A 22,905-nucleotide genomic window follows, 5' to 3' on the forward strand; every position below is an offset into this window, starting at 1 on the left:
ATAACTACAACAATGTATAAATAATAAATAAAATAGTTTGACTTGAAAAACCACAGTCTAAACATTAGATGGTGTGTGTGTATATGCATCAAAGCAAAATAAAATGAATATGCCTACATATTGATTTATAATATGTTAAAAGAATCATTAATTTCCATGGTTTTTAATCTGTTTTTAATTATCTCTGTTGTTGATATATCATATAATTGGTATTTTGAGAAAAAAAACACAGATGTTCATTATTAATTACATTATTTTTATAAATCTATTTACAGCCTTCTCTGAAGTTTCTTTGTAGGATTAGTAAATTTAAATTAAAAGTAAAAAAATCTCATTTATAGTTTTATATTTGTTTTATGTGTGTGTGACCACGTATCTGCAGGAGCAGCACGGGTCAGTCCATGTGTATAATTCCTGGAGCTGGAGTTACAGGTGGCTGTGAGACGCCCTGTGGGTGCTGTGAACCAAACCAAGGTTCTCTGCAAGACCAGCAAGGGCTCTTAGCTGCTCGGCCACCTCCACCAGTGCCACAGTACACTGGCCAACTTTCTTTGTGGGTGTGGGTGTGTGTAGGTGACCTGGCACACATGTGGAGGACACAGGACAACTTGCAGGAGTGGGCTCTCCCTTTGCACCATGTGGATTCTGGGGATCCAACTCAGATCGTTAAGCTTGGCGGGAAGCACCTTTACCTGCTGATCCAAGTCAAATTACCTAGGGTTAGGTAATTTGAAATCGATCCGTGAAGGAAGACATCCTGTTTTTACTGGGGATGGCAACACCCTTTGAAATCTGTAGTCAAGACAACAACAACCGCAGAGGATCTGAAGTCTGCAGTGAGCATGGCAGAGGTGCAGGCAGGGTAGAGGTAGCATCCAGCCACTGCCTGCCAGGCAGCCTCAGGACATTGAGGGTGAGTTCTGGCTACCCCAGCTATTACATCTGGAGTATGATGTGCATTTTAGAAAAATATTAGCACAGCTGGGAGTCGGCCTCCACTCTCCAGAAAACTCGTTTTATGTGTGTGTGACCACGTATCTGCAGGAGCCGCACGGGTCAGTCCATGTGTCTAATTCCTGGAGCTGGAGTTACAGGTGGTTGTGTTGCAATACCCCAAACCCCATAACATTTATTCTGACATTATCTTCTTATTCCGCTTCATCATTCCTCGGTTTGCTTCTTCTATGAGGAGATTCCTATAAACGAAAGCCAGGCAGGAACTTGCTGTCCATTCAGATCATTTAAAGAGACCGAGCAGCATGCTACATAGAAGAGAGGCCAGTTATTTCAGAGGCAGGTGGCAGCCTCCTCCATTCTTGAGACTGAGGCATTGCTCTCACAGGATGCACAGGGGAAGAGCAGGACCGGGAAAGGCCCATTTTCAATCCTTCAAATTCACTTCCGGGGCCAGCATTCAAACCTACAGCGAAGCATCTTCCTGGAAGAACTAACGTTGCTTGTAATTGAATTTCTTTGTGGCTGCTCATGGTAGTGCCCCGCCCCAAACTCTGCCAAGATTCTCAACTGAATGAGTCACAGCATTTCTCTGCAGAACATTATCTCACCATGCAAGTTCGGGTTCACATCCAATTGTAACGTCTCTGTTCATCTAATGGACACGTTAGGTCACGAATGAAGCTTCCGTTCATGTGCCTGGGTCAGTCATCCTTGCTCAGCCATTGCACCTCTCACTTACACAAACGCCACTCTCTGTTCATCACAGAACACATGCTGATATCTGATAGTGAACATGGCTGCTTCACCTGGGCAACAGTCCACTGCAGCTCCTGAGACAGTGGAAAGCCGGCCGTTTATAGGACAAGTCCCCTTCAGCCGTGACCACTCCCCTGTGCTTCCCAGAGGCCATGCAGGCGTCGATGCTTCTCATTCCTCAGGGAAAAACTCTGGTGCTGTTGATATGGAGAGCCCTCTCTGTGGGCTGGAGTCCATTTTTCACTGTATCTGTACCTCTTTGGGTTACCTAAATTCCTTTGAACCACAAACTTAGACTATATGTAAAAAAACAGCCCGAGTTTCTCTTTTATTATCAAGAAGTCACATTATCTTCTCATTTTATACACTGAGAATATTATTTTATATTTGTATTTGCAGTTTGTATTTTAGCTCATTTTTCACATCTGAGTTTCCCCCTCTTATTTTTACTGGGATCACAGGGAAGGAAGCCTCTACCATCTGTGGGTGGACTCGCAGGTTCTTTAGCGACTTCCTAGCTTTGGAACCATGGAGCATCAGTTAACCTTTCAGTGCAGCATGCGCACATACAGCTTGTGGGGTTGCACTTTACCAAGTGACGGGACGCCCGCATTATTGGCTTAGAAACATTTGCTCATGATTGACGGTTGGAACCCAGCACAGCAGGAGGGGACCTTTCCTGCCCTACTCTGTCTTAGCCAGGCTCTCTTTGCAGGGAGCTAGAGGCTCAGTGTCTGAGGTGGGAAGTTGGTACAGGTTGCTGCTTCTTGGCTGAGCTGAGGCTGGGAAGTCTGTCACTTCCAACAGGAGCATCTCTCGGGCTTCCCTGAAGCATGGCAGTTGCAGTCCAAGAGTTAGCAGCCAGAGATAAAGGGCCCAGCAGGATCCTGTGATCTCCTGTGACAGTTTGAAACGCCACACGTGGCAGGGAGGGAAGGGAACAGAAAGTCTAGGTTTCCATGGTGCTGTCAGACAAGAACTCGTATACCTCGATTTGCAGTCTAGCCCTGAGCTGCGGTATGCCTCGTGCATACCGCACCAGCGAGTATTTGAGCTGTCCTTTGTGTCCCGGTTTTAAGTGTATTTACCAATAATCAGAATAAAAACATTTCATTCCAGCTTGAGCCATACTGCTTTGTGTCTTGCCACTGCATTAAGGGACAAGGAGTTTCTTGCCACTGCATCAAGGGACAAGGGACAAGCTAACACTGCTAGCTCAGAGAAAAGACAAAATTCAGGAAGAGGAGGACCAGTTACCAGATTCACTATTATTATTTCTTTTGTTTTGTGACATCAAAGATGGAAGAAGAACCTTTTGCAAGCTAGAGAAGTGTTCTGTTATTATGCAATACCCCAAACCCCATAACATTTATTCTGACATTATCTTCTTATTCTGCTTCATCATTCCTCAGTTTGCTTCTTCTATGAGGAGATTCCTATAAACGAAAGCCAGGCAGGAACTTGCTGTCCATTCAGATCATTTAAAGAGACCGAGCAGCATGCTACATAGAAGAGAGGCCAGTTATTTCAGAGGCAGGTGGCAGAGAAGGTCTACCCATGTTAGCAGGGGACACAATACTTGTATTGACGCTAATTCGCCACTCTCTCCTGTCTGACACATCTGAGCTTTCAGAAGGCATGGCCTGCTGTGCTAAACTAAGGCTCTGGGCTTGGCAATCACAGGACAATGAGTGCCTCCGGACACCATGCTGCGTCTGCCATGCAAGGGAACTTGACAGTACCCTACAATATTGAGGATTTCAGAGGCCGTGACTGCCCATGCTCTGCTACTTGGGTCAACAAGCTATGTGACCCCCCCTCCCCCCAGGCTTCAGATGAGGAAGTGACAAAACGCCATCTTCATGGCTGTTCCCCTACTCTTGTTATGACTCAGGAATATTTTGGCCTTTTACTTCCCAGCAAGCATGCAAAACCAAACACAGGAAGCACACAGGGCCAATGAAATGCGTCACAGCACATCAGCTCCAGCTGCATAGTCAGGACAGCATGCCAGGAGCTGCCTTCGTCTTGAGCGCTCTGCACAACATTATCACCTCCTGCCACATGGAGCAGCCATGCCAAGTGGACATTCCTTACTCCCTCTCATCCCTCCCCGCTTCATCTCAGGTTCTGATGTGTGCTCTGTTATGGTTCAGTGGACCTCAGTGGCACTCTGGTTCTCAGTGCAGAGAACCAGAGAGCATCACCACTTTCACTAGGATCCCTTGGTCTTCCTTGTGCTGGGGAACGAGATGGGAGGCAGTGAGAGAAATGGTCTTCATTCCAGAGGTGTCGCCTCAGGTAAATGCAGGGTATAGACACACACAGCAGCTGTCTGTTGCTATAACAGAGTACCTAAGACTGGCCAATCAATGAAGAGGAGCTTTATTTGGTTGGTAATTGTGGAGGCTTCTGCTAAGGGCTTTTGTGTTACCTCATAACTCCTGTGTAAGGAGAAAGGTCATGAGAACTTATGGAAGGAAATATGTTAGAGATGACAAATCCCTGAGGAGGTGGGCTTGTTCCCTAGCAATCTTCGTCCTTGACCAGGACATTCACTGCTCTTAAGACTCAGCCTCAAGGTCCCATCTCCCAACACTGCTGCAGCGGCTTCTCCTGGGGACACATGTCTTCAAGTATTGATTTCCCGTATTTCAGAAACTTTGTTTAGCTTACAGTTATGTGAGAATTTGTAAAAATCCCCACAATGCATTCTTGTTCCAGGGGAGAGTGTTCTGTTCTGATACAGCCTGCACTGGACTTGAGACCCAGTTTCTTCCATTTGGAAAGGTCAGCTGACTTGTAGGGTGGAAAATCATCAGTGAGTCATAGCGTGATGCTCAGGAGTTTTATCTTCTATAAATGTTTGTATTCTAGAAAGGTGCACTTTTCCTTGTAAACGCTGCTTGGTGGGGCGGGGAGGATCTCAAGTGAAGAAAAATTTGTGGCCTCAAGTCACCTATGGGAGCTCTTTAAGCTCTCTGCATGCTGCTGCTGGGGAGGGGGCGGGAGTGTGGGGCCTGCCAGAGTGGCCACGAGATGCCTTCATTCACCTTCCCTTTAATATTTGATTGGTGCTGACATTTTTCTCTGGTCTTTAGCTTCCCTACTCGCATGAACTTTGAGGGGGTGAGATTTCTCTTTTCTTCATATTTTAAGACATTCCACAGGATGCTTTGCAGATAAAAAAAAAATCCTCTTTGTGTGATCCACACACAGCGATTCTTATGGTAATATTTTCAGTGTTGTTCTTTTAGGTGCTGGAAGACTCTGACTGGACTTAGTTCTGGATCCCCTAGACCCTGAATGATTTACTACGTTGTCTTTTATGTCTTGCAAATGGGAGGCTGCTCAGTGTCCCTGTAAGGTGCTTGGATGGTGGTATTTACTCTTCTCCGCCTTCGTTTGGCAGGAGCTCTCGGCCTTATAAAGATGCCAGTAACGCAGCTGCCCACACTACCCTTATCTCAGCTCAGCACATGCACTTGGGGTGCTTATTTTCTAGTGTGCAGAAAAGAACAGCAACTGTCTCTTTCCTTGCTTTCTTTTTATTTTTTTTCTGACAGAGCGTATGTAGCCCAACCTCACGTATGGGGATGAGGATGACATTGAGGAAGTGACCTTCCTCCTCTACCTCCCAGCTGCTGCGACCACAAGCAAACATCACCCTATCTACTAATAAGTTTTTTCTTCTCTTCTGTCACTTTCATCTTTAACAGAAATTCTATTCTTCCTGAACTTTTCTAGCTCTGAAAGCAACAGTAGTTGTGCCCTGTTTCACAATGGTAGAAATGCCCTTAGCCCACCAGATACTTTTACCTGCTTAGTAACTGCATGGAATGGCTACCACAGGCGTCTGCCTACAGCGTCTTTACTGAAGTCCCTTCCTGAGCTGAGGACCCTTTCAGCTACTGTCCGTTTATATTCACTGGTGATCAAAAACTTTGGTCAGTATTCTTGGCCTCATCTGGAGCAACGTTTCATTCTAGACAAAGCACAGCTTTAAAAAATGCCCCTTTCTCTGTGTTTTTGTGCTTCCTCGTGTTTTTATTGACTGGGCTTTTGGCTTTTGCTCCTTCTGCGAGTTCAGATTTCTGAAACGAAGTGTTTCTTGTAATCTTTGCTGACAGTTTCTTTCCACCTTAGAATTTTCTAAGTGTGTAATACTTAAATAATGGGATAATAAATTCTAGAACCTTTTTGAGGTCAATGAAGCAGAAGAGAATGGCTGAACGAAAAAAAATAATGTTTCAAAAGGTCTGAGGCTAAAAACAGGCCCAGAATTTATCTCAACAACTCTGAGTGAATTCTTTTCCCATGTAAGGTATTTTATTACAGTTACTCAGTTTTATTCAATCCATTTTTATCATTCTTGCTTATGACTAGCCAAAGTTTTACTTTGCTCTATAAATCAAGTGACAAATACTTGTTGGCTTTAAAGTCTCTCTATAATTCCTTTTTACTGCCTGCTTCTACAATTTTAGACATTTCTCATTTGAAACACTATTTTCTTCTCCTCCTTTCCTTTCCTTTCCTTTCCTTTCCTTTCCTTCCCTTTCCTTTCCTTTCCTTTCCTTTCCTTTCCTTTCCTTTCCTTTCCTTTCCTTTCCTTTCCTTTCCTTTCCTTTCCTTTCCTTTCCTTTCCTTTCCTTTCCTTTCCTTTCCTTTCCTTTCCTTTCCTTTCCTTTCCTTTCCTTTCCTTTCCTTTCCTTTCCTTTCCTTTCCTTTCCTTTCCTTTTCCTTTCCTTTCCTTTCCTTTCCTTTCCTTTCCTTTCCTTTCCTTTCCTTTCCTTTCCTTTCCTTTCCTTTCCTTTCCTTTCCTTTCCTTTCCTTTCCTTTCCTTTCCTTTCCTTTCCTTTCCTTTCCTTTCCTTTCCTTTCCTTTCCTTTCCTTTCCTTTCCTTTCTTCTTCTTCTTCTTCTTCTTCTTCTTCTTCTTCTTCTTCTTCTTCTTCTTCTTCTTCTTCTTCTTCTTCTTCTTCTTCCTACTCCTTCTTCCTTATAACCACATCATTGCTTTTGGTTCTTTGTTTCCAAGGACAATCTCCATTTAAAGTATCATTTCCTTGCTGAGATTTCTCTCATAAATCCTTTTCCCTGCGAATTACTTTCCCAGGAAAATTGAATCTGTTCCTATCATTCTCAAGGTTAAATCTATTTACCAGTTCACACTGTTCAGTAGAACATCCCAAATAGCATGGCCTTCATGGGTGCAGGATGTGGATTCCCTTACTCTCTGAAGTGTCTCTGTGTGAGCACATACACTAGTGTTTGTGCATGTTACATGTATGTGCATGGATATGTGCATGTGTACACATGTTGGTGTCTGCACTCATGTGTATATGCATGCATGAACGTATGTGTATAGACATGCTTGTGTGACGGCACTAGTGTGTGTGTTGATTCTGTGGGAAGTGAAATTAGGAAGAAATAGCAGCTTGCCTTTTGGGACACTTGTTTCTTCTTAGTAGAAAAGGGCTTTATTCACTGTGGGCCCATACGTGTTGCCATTATCTATCTGACCATCAAATATGAAACATTTTGGACATCACTGGTGCAGAAAAGACTTCCAGGTCCCTCACAGACTGACCTACCATTCATGTTGTGAGCTGGACATGCAGAGCTACCTTCACATGACATCTTTAGAGTCAGATTTTCCCAGACTTTCTTGTATGTGATTTGTGTTATTATTTTTTTTTGGAATTTTTTAGCTTAAGACGTATTTTTTCTATTATTTAGAGTGTACTTTCTTCTTTTCCTGATGATGTGACATACCATACATATGGACAATACACATGTTCTGAACATACGTGCTTGACTCAGTTATACCACAACCTCTGTTTTTTGCTCTGCTTGATTCACTTGCCACACAACATCTTTTTTTTTTTTCAGTGTTCTGTATCTGTACAGGCCTGGCTCACCTACTAGAATCTAAGATCTCCTGGGAAAATGGCTGGGTTCTTCTATTCATCTCTGTATCCTGTGGCTTACCACACAGAAATCCCTCCATGAGTGTTTCTTGAATGAACAGATCAATTATAAATGCTCAAGGGATGAGCTATCTCAGCTAGTTCAGACTTCACAAGCTAAACAATATGTTGGGTCCGGACAATAAGTGCTTCCTCATCTGGACAGATTGATGACCTCAGGACAAGAAAAGATATGACTGAAATGGAGCTTAACCAAGCACTGAAATATCTACAGCAGTTGGCATCCTACCTGGGAAATGGAAGCAATGCAGAATGACATCAGGTGGTACAGTTAAAGGAAACAAAACAGGTAAATAGTCAGTTAGACCAGCACCATTCGTTGAAGATGCTGTCTTTTTTCCATTGAATGTTTTGGCATCTTTGTCAAAAATCAGGTGTCCATAAGTGTGTGAGTTTATTTCTGTATCTTCTATTTGATTCCATTGATCCACCAGCCTGTTTCTATGCCAGTAACATGAAGTTTTTATTAACGTTGCTCTATAGTCAGCTTGACATCAGGGATGGGGATACCTCCAGAAGATCCTTTATTTTAGAGGATTGTTTTAGCAATTCTGGGTTTCTTGTTATTCCATATGAAGGTGAGAATTTTTCTTTCAAGGTCTGTAAATTGTATTGGTAATTTTATGGGAATTGCATTGAATCTGTAGATTGCTTTTAGTAAGATGGCCATTTTTACTATGTTAATCCTGCCAAGCCATGAGCATGGGAGATCTTTCCATCTTCTGACAGGCAGGGTCTCTGTGTTTGTCTGATTGGTAGTTGGATGCTGTTGATTGCAGTTTGTTAAGTAGTCATGAACAAGGAAACAAGAAGAAATTAGATATCCTGACAGGTAGGATCTTCTTCTATTTCTTTCTCCAGAGACTTGAAATTTTTTTTTCATACAAGTCTTTGACTTGCTTGGTTAGGGTTACTCCAAGGTACTTTATGTCATTTTTGGCTATTGTGAAGGTGTTGTTTCCCTAATTTCTATCTCAGCCCTTTTGTCTTTTGTATACAGGAGGGCTACTGATTTTTTTGAGTTAATTTTGTATGCAGCCACTTTGATGAAGGTGTTTATCAGCTGTAGGGTTTTCCTGGTAGAATTTTTGGGGTCACTCATGTATACTATCTTATCATCTGCAAGATACTTATGTCTTTGTGCTTCTGCTGTATGAATTGCAGTTGGTCATATAAGCCCATTTCTTTGACCACAAAACATCAATTATTGGTAAAACCCGTTTTTACTAGTCAAAGTCAAAACACTTCTTCTTTAGTATGGTGAACTAAAGAAGGAGTGATACTTTGACTTCTTCCTTTCCAATTTGTATCCCCTTGATCTCCTTCAATTGTCTTATTGCCCTAGCAAGGACTTCAAGAACTATGTTGAAGAGATATGGAGAGAGTGGGCAACCTTGCCTTGTCCCTGATTTCATTGGGATTTATTTAAGTTTCTCTCCATTTATTTTGATGTATATTGCCTTTATTATGTTTAGGTAAGTGCCTTATATCCCTGATTTCTCCAGGACTTTAAACATAAAGGAATGTTGGATTTTATCAAATGCCTTTTCAGCATCTAAGGAGATGATCATGTGGTTTTTCTCCTTCAGTTTGTTTATGTGGTGGATTACATTGATGGATTTCTGTATATTGAACCACCCCTGCATACCTGGGATGAAGCCTACTTGGTTATAGTGGATGATATGTTTGATGTGTTCTTGGAATCGGTTTGCAAGTATTTTATTGAGTATTTTTGCATCAATGTTCATGAGGGAGACTGGTCTGAAATTCTCTTTCTTTGTTGGGTCCTTGTGAGGTTTAGGTATCAAGGTGACTGTGGCTTCATAGAATGAGTTTGATAATGTTCCTTCTGTTTGTATTTTGTGGAATAAATTGAAGAGTATTGGTGTTAGCTCTTCTTTGAAGGTCTGATAGAATTATGCTCTGAATCATCTGGCCCTGGGCTTTTTTTAGATGGGAGACTTTTGATGACAGTTTATCTTTCCTTAGGGAATATAAGACTATTTAATTTATTTACCACGTCTTGATTCAGCTCTGGTAAGTGGAATCGATAAAGAAAATTGTCCAATACATTTAGATTTTCAAATTTTGTGGCATATAGGCTTTTGATAGCTACATGTAAAGATTCAAATAGATCCATACTTATCACCCTTCACAAAACTAAAGTCCAAGTAGATCAAAGACCTCAACATAAAACCAGATATACTAACCCTGTTAGAAGAAAAAGTGGAGTAGAGCCTTGAGCTCATTGGCACAGGAGACAACACTAATAGCACAGGCTCTAAGAGCAACAAACAATAAATGGGACCTCATGAAACTGAAAAGCTTCTGTAAAGCAAAGGACTTTGTCATCAGAACAAAATGACAGCATACAGACTGGGAAAGGATCTTCACCAACCCTTTATCTGACAGAGGGCTGATATCCAGAATATATAAGGAACTCAAGAAGTTAAACCACAACAAGTAATCCAATTTAAAAAAAAAATGGGATATAGAGGTAAACAGATAATTCTCAATAGAGGAATACTGAATGGTAGAGAAACACTTAAAGAAATGTCCAACATCCTTACTCATCAGGGAAATGCAAATCAAAACAACCCTGAGATTTCACCTTACACCCATGAGAATGGCCAAGATCAAAAACTCAAGTGACAGCACATGCTGGAGAAGTTGTGGAGAAAGGGGAACCCTACTCCACTGCTGGTGGGAATGTAAACTTGTACAACCACTTTGAAAATCAATCTGGTGCTTTCTCAGACAATTAGGAATAGTGCTACCTCAAGATCCAGCTATATCACTCTTAGGCATATATCCAAAAGATGCTCAAGTATACAACAAGGACATTTTCTCAACCACGTTTGTAGCAGCTTTATTCATAATAGCTAGAACCTGGAAACAACCCAGGTATCTCTCAATTGAGGAATGGATACAGAATTTGTGGTACATTTACACAGTGAAATACTATTCAGCAATTAAAAACTGTGAAAAAAAATCCAAAACAGTTATAATGAGTTCAGTGCAGGTTAAATGGTCTAAGATGTAGTGAGAATTTTATAATTTTGGTTTCTTTAAAAAACATAGAATGTTATGGGAACATGTTTTTGTTTGAATCCCAGGTGTGGTGAGAAGAGACTGCTTCTGAGCAGGTGACTATGATTTGCTTAGTTCTGTAGCAGGGGTGTGGTTTGGCCGGTTGTGGATAGTTTCTGTGAGTGTATGATGTTTGGAATTCTGGGAACATTTCAGAGGTTATATAAATGCTAGGGTCCTGACAGGCAGGGTCTCTGTGTTTGTCTGATTGGTAGTTGGATGCTGTTGATTGCAGTTTGTTAAGTAGTCATGAACAAGGAAACAAGAAGAAATTAGATATCCTGACAGGTAGGATCAAACTTCCCCCAAGGAATTAATGCTCCCGCAGCAGGAAGTAGTCTTCTCCATTCGTGTTTCTCTCCTACCTAGTGTTAGGGCATTAATAAGAGTGGAGAAGGGTGGAAGAGAGAACAAGGAACCCACAAAGCTGCAAGACTGAGACTTCTAAGTCGCAAATAAAACAGATTATGTAAATGAATCCAGACTCTGGATTTAAATAGATCAAACAAATTTAAAGCCAAATGGAAGGTTTGACTTGATCATCTTTCCTCCTGCTCGGCACAGGGTTTGAAATGAGATCATCTGCCTTCTGTGAATCTTTGGGGCAGGAAAGCCCAGGTCACCTGCATGACTCTTTGGAGCAGTTTGTGTTGGGCACTCCAGGAGCCACACTTGGTTTGGCTAGAATCTTTCAGGATGTGTTTCTTATTTCTTCTGCCAGGAAAGTGCCTCTCCTGGCTTCACTTGCAGTTTTCTTTGAATCTTTTTTTTTTTTTTTTCAATGCAGTTTATTCAGGAACATTGAACAATCCTCGGACCCCGGGGAAAGCCAGCCCACAGCTTAAATAGCCTCTGGGTAGCCAACCCAGGCGTGCCACGGGGGCAATGCAGATAGGTCCACATACATGGAAGCAAGCCAGATCCTCGGCCTTAGCCAAATGTGGAGTTGTTCGTGACAGAGAGCACTCACCATCGGGAAGGTGGAAGGCGGAAACCAGCTCCATCTTTAAGGCATAGCATTCCGCAGCTCTCTACAGTTCCCCCTTTTTGTTTTAGACGCATCAGGCAAGAGTAGAGGTCTGATCTCTGATATTAGAAATAAATTGGGACTTTGTACAGATGTTGGACCCAGAGAAGAGCATGTCTGATTGCATGCGGGTTGATGCCCCAGGTCCCGCCTCTGAGAAAAAGGTATCGGACAGGTCTGATGCTCTTTGGGTGGATGACACCTAAATGAACTTCTTTGAATCTTTTAGGTCTTAATACAAAGCTATCACCCCAAGCAGCCCCCTGAGTCATAAAGGAGAACTCCTGCAGGTTTTTGCTCAGAGGTCCCTGTTGCAGATACTCCTGGATGCTCATCAGCACCTTAGGCCTCAGAAGCGTTTAACATCCTACTTTCAAATCCCACAATCAACTTTCTTTTAAGACCCAGGGCACTTGGGCACTATGGCACCTCCATTTAAATACACTGTCTGGAAGCTTCCTTGTCTGCTCATCTCCCACAGTTGAAGGGAAAGACCTTGGAGAGAAGCAGGTGGATATTACTTAGGGGGCAGGTCTGAAATCCACCTTGTGGAAGCTGGTTCCCCAACGGCGTGGAAGCTGAAGCATACTACATAACTGTGTGTTGGAGAACAGACAGCTTTAGTGGCTGGTGAGGCAGCCTCTGCTACAGCTTCTGTAGCTATTAGGAATTTTCTAACCGTAGTGTTGAATAAATCACTACAAGTTTGCAGCTGACTGAACTGTGGAAAGAAAAATGTCCTTCAGATAGACCATTAACTCGAATGTAGACTTTCTGTTCTTATGATGAGCAACTGAACAAAGAAAACAGGAAGGAAGGAGGGAGGAGGGAAAGGTGTATGTGTGTGTGTGTGTAGATTTCTAAGTGGAAAATATGGACAAAATAGAGAAGCTAGCCATCTGTTCTACATATTATGTTTCACCCATTTTGTGCCACACAGACCTCCGCATTGCTGTCCAAATCTTATGAACACACCCCATTACCTCATTTCAGTTCCAGGTTCAAACATTGTTCCCAGTAGTAATTGTTCTTTAGTGTTCCATATCTGCCCTTTGTTTATGTGTGCTAGTCAGTTCTATGGCATTTCTTCAAAGGAACTATAAAATCAGATCTTTATAAAAATCTTCAATGTTTAGCTTGAGATAATAGATTTTTAAAAACTATTATGTGCTATTTCATTATCTAAAAGGCCCAAACATCTCTTCTACTATCTGGCATTTAAAATATTGTTCTATTGCCTCATTGTAACATGCATGAGTAGAGAGAGCATCATGAATACAAGCCATTAAGCTATGTCTGAAGGGATGGAAAGTTGGTGAACAGTTTAAAGACAATGATAAGTTATCATTTTCAAACATACCCAGAACTAGGGTTTCAAGGTCTGTGAGCAGCATTCCCATAAAAAATTGGTGCATTTGTATGTAGATTTAAAAAAATAAATTATAAAATATGCATGGTTGAAAAAGAAAGGATTGCTTTTGACAAAACTCAAAAGACAGGATTCTTCTGCACTACCAAGCAATGCAGGAGAAAATTTCCAGCAACTAACAATGACCAGACCACCAACTCTAAGGAATCTTGATGAAAGCTAAGAGAATCTGAAAATTAGAGGGAGGGGCTCACTGGTCTTTGCAATAGGGTTTTCAGGATTCAGGACAGAAATCCTGATGGCACCTGACTGGGTGAGAAGTGGAAAAATGGCGGCCGTCACTCTAGAAGACTCAAGGATGAGGCATGCAAAACAGGAAGGACACTGCACACATGGCAGGTGGGGAAGCTGATGGCTTCCCTTTATTCTTTTAATATAACTGTGTGCCTTCTTATCTGGTTGAAGGAGTAAAGGAGGAAACTGAATATCTGGGAGAAGGGGGACAGGAAAGAATAGTTAAAAGAGCAATAGACCTTTATGTGATGGAAGCTTAGAGGCAAAAGCCACAGAAAACCCAATACAAAATGAATCTTCCTTTTCTATGTTGGGGAGGTCATTGTTAAGTATAGACAGGTGGTTATGAATGCAGAGAAATCTCAGGACTCTGAGAGATAAGAGCCCTTAGATGTAAATTCCCTTCATGATAATATTTCAATGATAGTGTTTGTGTAGATGTCATAGATGCACAAGTGTGTATGCAAGTATATACAACTGTGAACACATATGTGGAGGGCAGAGAAAGATGTGTGTCCTTCTCTATCACTATCTTATTCCCTTGAGACAAGAATTCTCATTGGATGTGAAACTAGACTAGAACCAGCAAGGTCCAGTTATCCTACTGTCTACATGTTCCCCCTACCAGGGAGATTACAGGAACACATGCAACCATTCCTGGCTTCACTTGGCTTTTCACATGGGTAGTGGGATCTGAACTTAGATACTTATGCTTTCTCGGCAAGTATTTTTACCCAGAGAGCCATCTCTCCAACCTTCTGTGAAGGATGATAAAGGTACTTGATAGAAGAGAAAGAACCATGAATTCACATTATCTATCATGAGTTTCAGTCAGTCATCTAGAAGCAGGGGTTTGGGACTCCAATATCCCTGATGTAAAAGTAGTTCAAAGTGTTAATTTATATGAGATCTGGAGAAGATGATGACTAGAAACAGGTGAATGGATGGTGTGGCACGTGGTTGGCTCTGATGGAGCACTGTGACTTCATCTTGGCAGGTGCCATTCAGCATCATTAAGGAACAAAAGACAAACACAGAGAAAGGAAGGCCCAATATGTCAGTGTTGGGGGCACAGAGTTCCTTGTACTCACAGAAGAGCGGTAGGAGGACCAGGAATGTTAATTGTGCAGGGGTGTCCCTCAATGGAGGAGATAAAATCAAATGCCTGCATCCCATCCAGAAAGCTGGGAGTGGATTTTCTTAATGAGCTGGTGATCTTTTTGCTACCTGTGGAGGCAGACCTCATCCATCTTTTGCTATAAAGATAGACCTCATCCAAATTCCCCCAAATGATTATCCCAGACACTTTCTCCCTAGACTGCTACCCATCCCTGGGGGAGATGTCACATGGCCTGCTGACCTCTATGCTATTGGTAAGAGACCACATTAGATTTTTAGAACTTTTAGCTATAGAACTGACCCTCTTGGTCACATCTACTTTGTAAAAGCGTTTCTATGTAGTCACACCTGAAGTTGTATTGTGCACCTGGAATTGGACCAATTGTTGCCTGGAAGCTTTTACCCAAATTGTACTGCATTTTTAATATTCTGACAACAAACTGTCTGGCATTAGACTCCGAGTCTGACCCAGGTTGACAAAGTCAATCTGCACTGGGTTTTCATTCTCATGTCTTTGAAGGCTTGCTTTCCCGTCATGACAACTACAGGGCCCTCCTCACACCAAGAACAAGGATGGCAAATCTGGATTAGTGGGTTAGCCACCAAAGGTGAGACGCAAGTCTGGATTAGGGTTTTTGAGCTTAGATTTAAAACAGAAATACAGGATCCTGCCATTTGCTCCTGCTAAATTCCACCACCAACAACCTTACAACAAATTTCTTCTTGTGATAAACTCCAGGAGCCGCAGGATGCGGACAGTTCCTCATTTGTTATCCCACTCTCTCATGGCCACATCTGGGCTCTGAGTTCCTCATCTTCCATTCTTACCATCTGGACAGCAGGTTTTTTGTTTGTTTGTTTGTTTGTTTTCCTTCCCCACCAACTTAAGAACGCCCTGCACATCTTGACACTGCTGCTGAGCATGAGCTCCAGGGAAGCAGCCTCCCGGAGCTGTCACTCGCGCTGGGGTGGGCTTTTCGGTGATGCTGCTGCCCTTGAGCTATTCACCTGTAAGCCACTTCCCACCCGCATACCTTAAGGAACTCCGATGCACTCACTGTTTCATCAGGCTAGACATTGGTGGAGTCACATTCTTAGTGTACCATCACTACTGTATCTGGAGTGAGTAGGCATTTGCTCACACATTCTCAGAAAAAAAAATCACACAACTGTATATTGCGTAGAATGACCACTGTGTTAGAAAATGAGGTTGCTGTGGTAAATACTGTGACCTTAGAAAATTACAGTTGTGTTATATGTTTTCAAAGAAGACACATGATTTACCAAAAAAGCGTTGGTCTCCTAAGATAGCCTGGAAGAGAGGGAGAAGAAAGTGGCGAAATTTGGGTAGAGGCAATTAAGCTCGAATGGAACAAAACCTGTTTGTATGGGCAGATAAAGGCGGAGTGGATTTAGGCTGGAGATTTGTGAAGAAAGCAGAATTCAAACTGTAGACAGTCCTGTTCAGGCTGAGCTACACAGTCTAACTGCATTGGACAGCAACTGAGGCCTTGTGTGATACTGATTTTAGCTTTTCCTTTGGAAGTGGATTTGATGAAATTGTTTTTCTAGCTAGCTCCTGTGGAGAGTTTTGCTCAGTCTATAGTTTTAGGTTCTTGGGTACTTATGATAGTATTAGAGAGAGAGAGAGAGAAAGATTGTCTTGTGATATATCCAGGTACTGGTATCTTCTCTTTGTCTTGGACCGCTGCTCAGGCCTTTCTTATGCTGCCCGAGTTTCCCACTGGTGACTGAGGTCACCATTAGCAGGTCTCTGATATATGGCAATGTGCCAGGTACAATTTGGAAGCCAAGATAAGAAGCAAGACTAAAACAGATCCCCTGAAAAACCTGGCAGTACGTATATACAATAATGGCTACTTTTCAACATAGCTTGCCTTATCTGCACACTTTTGGAAGGTCTGACAAAAAATGGTAACAAGTGGGCAGTTCACTTTGGCAGAGGACTCAACAGAGGATACTTCAGCAGGGTTTTATGACGACAGATCTCAACCGCAAATCCCACCCATTGCTCTGTTGCTTTTATCTCTTTGTCTTTGTGGTCATAATCTTTATAAGAAACAGTAAACAATGAGGCTGAGAGGTAACTGGGAAGATGAGTGCTGAAAACGAATGTTTCCCTAACCATTTATTGCCCTTTAGAAACTTCCACCTGAAACACTAGCTTTAGAGACTATGTAAGCAGGGCAGAGTGGAGAAGTGGGGCTCTTACTCATTCTCAACTCCCTGGCAGCTTTCAGTTTAAGAACAAGGCTTAATTCTGTACTTTAGATTTTGCAGAGATTTCATTAGTTCAAATAGGAATCATGATAAATGATAGAGTACTGGCCAAGATACCATGGCATTAGGGTAGTTTTTAAGTCCCCTTTCAGAATGAGCTTTCCAGGTGTATACTTAGATACATCGTAAAGTCACTGATTTTTTTCTTACTAGTGCTTCTATTTTGAAAAGCAATTAAAGAAGGTGTGCTTCTCTTTGGCAGCGGGCTGGTAACGTCGTGCCGAAAGAGCATTACATGATTGCACCTAGAATCCTGCAAGTGTTGGCAACAGCTGCGGAATTCTATGAAATCATGGAAACTGGCTGCAGACATTGCTTTTCACTCACATCTGCTTGTTCTTTTGATTCTCCTTTCGGTAAAAATGGAAAATCTGTCTTCCAGGTTAAAAGGGTTACAACTTCTTTTCCACTGTTATCTTTCTTCCAGCAGTTTACCACGTTATGCTGGGCATAAAGACTTTGTTTTGAGCGCCCTAGGCTCTTTTTGACTTTAAGCATTATCAGGGTTGATGTCAACACAACGACTTCCAGCTGTGGCCGAGTAACTTTATGTATGGCCCTAATAGCAAACACTAGAATTACACCATTAATAGACTAGGCTGTAACCAGCCTCTTCAGACTGAGTTTGATGGCATTATGTTAGCTGATTCAGAGATTTCAATGGAGAAGCTTCACTTAATAGTGTCAAAGTCAATAGAACTACACTATCTGCCAGTAGAAATACAGTCTCTGTCCTCTGACACTACTGCTCTAGAGCAGTGGTTCTCACCCTTCCTAATGCTGTGGGCCTTTAATACAGTTCCTCATGTTGTGGTGACAAATAAAATTATTTTGTTGGTACTTCATAACTGCAATTTGGTACTGTCATGAACCCTAATGAAATATCTGGTATGCAGGATATCTGATATGCAACCCCTGTGAAAGGTGAAACCTTTCGCCTCCAAATGGGTCATGACCCACAGGTTGAGAACCACTTCTCTAAAGGCAGCGTGATGGACTTTTATTTTGCACGACATTGTGTGTTTCCTGTTTTCACCTAAGACTCACAGCCTCAAGGAAATGATATTCTGTATGTATTGAGTTAGAAAAAAGACTGATGATTAGAATGCCTTTCCTCTTCAGTGAGGCAGGGTGGACTACTGGCGTCTAGACAGTTGAGGGAGGAGAAAGAAGAAACCCACCCTTTCTTGTGGGTAATGTCGGGATAAGTATTCAAAAGTAAATCATAAGAAATTCAGAACAGCAACTGAAGTATTTATTTAGTCCCGATCCCAGCTTCTTTGAAATCTCGCTTCAGTTGGTATTTGTGTTCAGTTGTTCGTGGCCATGTGAATTTTTTAATAGTTTTTGTTTTTGGCACAGCCCTGAATCACGCTGCTGATAGTCTTTCCTTAGTGCTGTCCCCAAAGTTCCCCTCCAAGTGGGACAGGTTGTTACGTTAACAGCACTTTTGAAATTGCCAGGAATTCTATGCCATTTAATATTAAAAGAAAAATATGCCCACGTAGGCACAAAACATGCTGCTAGGGTTTACCTGTCCTCATCACCAGACACCTGTACCCTCAAGGTCTAGCATTTTCTATCATTAGTTGGGTTAACTGAGATGAGGTCACACTGTCATGGATTTCGGCTCAGCCATCACCACTGCATCTGTTAGGTGGGAACCGTTCACCTTGGAATCGTATTCTAGCAAGGCTGTTATAAAGGTTAGCTATACATCCCCATTTTGTTAAAAGCACTATTTGAAGCAATTTGGGTAACAGTGGAAATGGGTAGATGTCATTTTCTGAGGTAATTCAACTGTAAAAACGGTTAATGTCTGTTATTGCCTTACGTGAGCACACTAGAGTTGTGTGAAAAGTGCCTTCCCTGTATGTTTGCAGGTATTCAGCAAATGGAATTTGTTGACCTGTGCTGATATCCCTTTAAAATAGAACCTCCAGTCATGCTATAACTTTTATTTGATGCTAAACCTTGACTTAGTTTCTGAGCATAACACGAGGCACTTCTAGTATCACTTCAATTTTTTAAAAAGTTCCCACGAATGGCTGTAATTTTGTTGCTCCACAAATTAGCTTAGCTCAAATTCATAGGGGATCCCACAATCCATTGCGTTGCTATTAATGCTGTTAGTGAAATTTCTAAGGTTTACCATCAGTATACTCCCAGCTGGTGACGAATAGAATAACCCTTAACTGAGCACATTGCTTCTCGAGCCTCTAGTGTTGCCTGACAGCAGCAGTCCGCAGGCGTCTGAGCCTCCCACACATTTCTGAGTGACTCGGAGGGAGGGTCAGTGGCTAGTGCTAACTTGCTTTTGTGAGCTTGAGTCTGCTACCTTGATTGTAGCTTGACTCTGAGGAGTTGAATAGTCTTAGCCTTGTAACAGCTTTTAGAGATCCGAGTCTTACCCAGAAGAAATGCCAAGGAAGGACCGATTCCACTACTTACAGGTGTCTTCTTCGTCCATGGAAACGCTGATCACATAACAGGCGTACACAAAACCAACCAGCTGGAAAAAAGCAGATGGTTTTAGAGCTTACACCAATGTGCCAGTAACGCCTAAGAATTTGTAATAGAATAAAATTTTACATCTAAGCAATAGCTGTTTCTAAAACCTTTTCATTCTTTTTGGTAACCTAGATAGCTTTCTAAAAAGATAAATGAGAAATAACAATTTGGGATACTTCCCTTCACTTTGATTGAGGATGTCCTTAAAATCATTACAAATTATTCATAATGTATATGTTAGTTTTTAATCTTTGTAGAGCAACATGTACTATATTCATTATTCCCACAACTATTTTAACATTTAACAGGCAGAAAGGGACCTAAAACAGGTTAAACATAAAGTAAATAGCAATCATCTACTTAATAATTTAAAGTGCAGTGAGAAAGTAAATTCTATTGAGTACTAAGTTGTTTTGTTAATTACATCATAAGAAAATACATTAACTTGCTGGTGGTCAGTGCTGAGATGCAGGAGGAGAGAAAATCCGTACTTTGCTGAGTGTCTCAAAGAACCAACCTAGCATAGAGCAGCCTTTGCTGCTTCTCCTGGTTTTTCCTGCACTTGCCTGAGAGATGATTTCTGTTCCACACAGCTACACATAGTCTTTGGAGGTTAAAGTAGTTAATCTCAGCTGATTTAAGATTACTTGGCTTCTTTGATAGTCAAAAGCAGTTGCCTCACTAGCTCCTGCCGTTAGCCATTTTGCCCTCTTCTGCGTGTTCAAAGCTTGCTTCCTCCTCCTATCCTCACCACAAAACAGCTCTGAAAAGCAACTACTTTCACAGCCCTGTCAAAGCCAGTCAAAGGCTAGGCTTCCTACTGCACGGAATATCCAACTGCCCAGGTGATTCTTAACCCAGGCTTACGATCTGACCCCAGACATGGAGGGAAAACCCGAGTCCTAAGGGACTGAGGAGTCAGGGACAGAGGCCTGTAAACGCTCAGAGAGGGATTTCCTACTAGGGTAGGTGGTGAGGAGGAGGATTCTGGTACTCTGGGTATAAAAGGTGAGGAAGGTGGTGTTAAGTGATCAGCCAGCAAGTGGTGATGCAGAGAGACACGTAGATAATACAGAGAAATCCTGAAGGAGGAGTGACTCGTAGTCTCCCACAAAATCACTCTCTGGATGAAACGCCAGCCTGTGCGGGACTGTCAGATCCAGCGAGTGTCCTCTGCCAGTTTATCGGTGAGCCAGTCATGTTCAGCCTGTAATCCCTGTATTTTACCTCAAGGTCACTGCTGCTTCAGTCCCTAAATATCCAAGTAGGGAGGAGTTGAGATGAAAACAGCTACTTATACGGCCCCTTCATATATTTAAATTTATTATAGTAAAACACCACTGGGAACTTCCTTTTGTTATTTTTTTTTTTATAAATATTGACTTGATTTTTGGAAAGTTTGTTTCATTTCTCTGTAGCAAAACCATTTAAAATCCTGCCTCCTAGTTATTTTGGAATATTCAGTACAATAATAATATATAATTATTATGATTCAGTTAAAACAATAAAAAATAAGCTGTAATATCTCTTATTCCACCACAGTAACTAAAAATACCCATCTCACCATGTTCTTAGTTGTACAGGATTTTTTTTCCCCTAGAATGAACGCATTCATAGAATAAAACACCTTCTCTTTGTAACAGCTTTACTTCATCTGATACATCTTTACTTTCTATTTGCTACAATTATGTGAATTATATGTAGAATTTCTTTACTCATTTCCATTAGATTTCTGTATCCCTGGGCTGGTGGCACCACCTCTCTTTCATCAATGCCAACAGCCCCAGGACAGATTTTTTTCATGCTACTATTGCTGTTGTCTTCTCTGCTATGCCTCCTTGTCCTACCTTTCCTTCTGCAGTCATTATAGTGAACTCACCTGGACCATAGTGGGAAAATCTCCCCGTTATTACGACCACCTGATGATCACACCTTCTCTCATCTGCAAACTCGATTGATTTCCCTTTGTGGTGAGTAGTTATTTCATCACAGGTTTCATAAGCTGAGTTGTGGGACATTCATCACATGTCTGTTAACCTGTCTTAAGTCAGGGGTAGGCTTGTCATACAGATTTAGATCTAGGAGATGATGTGAGAGAACAGCTTTCTGGGTCAGTGTTTGGGATCATGGTATTGAATGACCTGAACTGAGAAGTTGCATTTTCTCATTCATTCCTTTCAGCAAACACCATTTCATAACACGGAGACAAAAGCAGCTACAGGCAATTGCACATTTTTACATCTGACTTTATGTCTTTCCAACTTTCTAAAAATACGTGTTCCAAAAGCAGAACCTAATTACTTTAAACAGCACTTATTTCAAGGGGTTTTACTGACAGCTTCAAATGAGAGGGCACCATCTTTCATTTTGAGATAGTGTGGGTTTTATTTTGTACTGTGCCTGACAGACTAAACACACACCAAGAGGATGCAGCATGTGTGCTCCTACTTAACAGGAAACATAACTCACATTTTTATTTATAAGCCACAGATTGTTGCAGAAGAAACGTCGATCCTACCTGATTTTTTTTTTGTGCTATACTTAGTACGTAATTTGTAAATGCGCTGAGCCCTGCATGAATTCTAGTTAATCTCAATGCTACATGGCTGCCATAAGTAAGCTACCTGTACTGTGGCTCCTGTTTTTTCCCTTCCCCTCTCAAGGGCATTGCTGGAGTCTCAGCGGTGCATTTTATTGGATGAGGCTACTGCTGGGAAACCACAAGTCCGGTATAGTTAGAAGATAGTTTTTCTTAGGTTCAGGATAAGTGTAAATAGGAGAATGATGTAGCATGTTATCCTCATGTTGCATGTGCTTATATTGTATATCCTCTGCGCATCCTTTAGAATCAGGTATTCTGGGTTCTGTCAGGTTATCATGTGAATCTGTTTGGCCTGTGTGGTGGTGTGAATAAAAATGGCCCCCACAGGTTCATATATTTTGAATGGTTAGTCACCAGAGACTGGAACTGTTTGAAAAGATTAGAAGGATTAAGAGGTGTGGTCTTATTGGAGTAGGCGTGGCCTTGCTGGAGGACATATGTCACGAGGGGGTGGGCTTTGAGGTTTCAAAGAATCCACAGCAGCCTCAACATTATTTCTTTCTGTCTCTGACCCTCTCTCCTGCCCATGGACGAAGATGTAATGCTTTCAGCGCCAGGGCCATGCCTGCCTGTGTGCTGCCATCCACACAGTGCCATGCTCACGATGATGAATAAACCCCAAGTTAAATGCTTTCTAAGTGTTGACTTGGTCATGGGGTCTCTTCATAACAATAGAATAGTGACTAAGAGAGCCTGTTTTGGCAACTACATTTGTAGAGGTTCCTTTTGCTTGAAAAACAGTTTAATGGGTTCAAGAAGTCTGAATTCAGTAACGTTAACGGATTAGATTTCGTTGGAATCAGAAGTGGGGACAGCCTTTGGCTAAAGTGGCTGCAGGTGTCTTCCTAGTCATCACTACCAAAATGACCAACACTCCACGTCTCCTTCAAC

At 41.9% G+C, this 22,905-nt stretch overlaps 1 protein-coding gene across 2 annotated transcripts in view; it reads right to left on the reverse strand.

Moving 5' to 3' along the window:
• Positions 1-22,905, reverse strand: part of Nkain3 (sodium/potassium transporting ATPase interacting 3) — a 593,086-nt gene that overhangs the window by 26,006 nt on the left and 544,175 nt on the right. For both annotated transcript variants that reach the window (XM_060386050.1, XM_060386051.1), the window contains exon 5: positions 19,353-19,413. In XM_060386050.1, the coding sequence (XP_060242033.1) occupies positions 19,353-19,413 (61 nt within the window). The remainder of the gene's footprint in view (positions 1-19,352; positions 19,414-22,905) is intronic.

Source organism: Meriones unguiculatus, chromosome 6 (genome assembly GCF_030254825.1).
Source record: "Meriones unguiculatus strain TT.TT164.6M chromosome 6, Bangor_MerUng_6.1, whole genome shotgun sequence".
NCBI lineage: Eukaryota > Metazoa > Chordata > Mammalia > Rodentia > Muridae > Meriones > Meriones unguiculatus.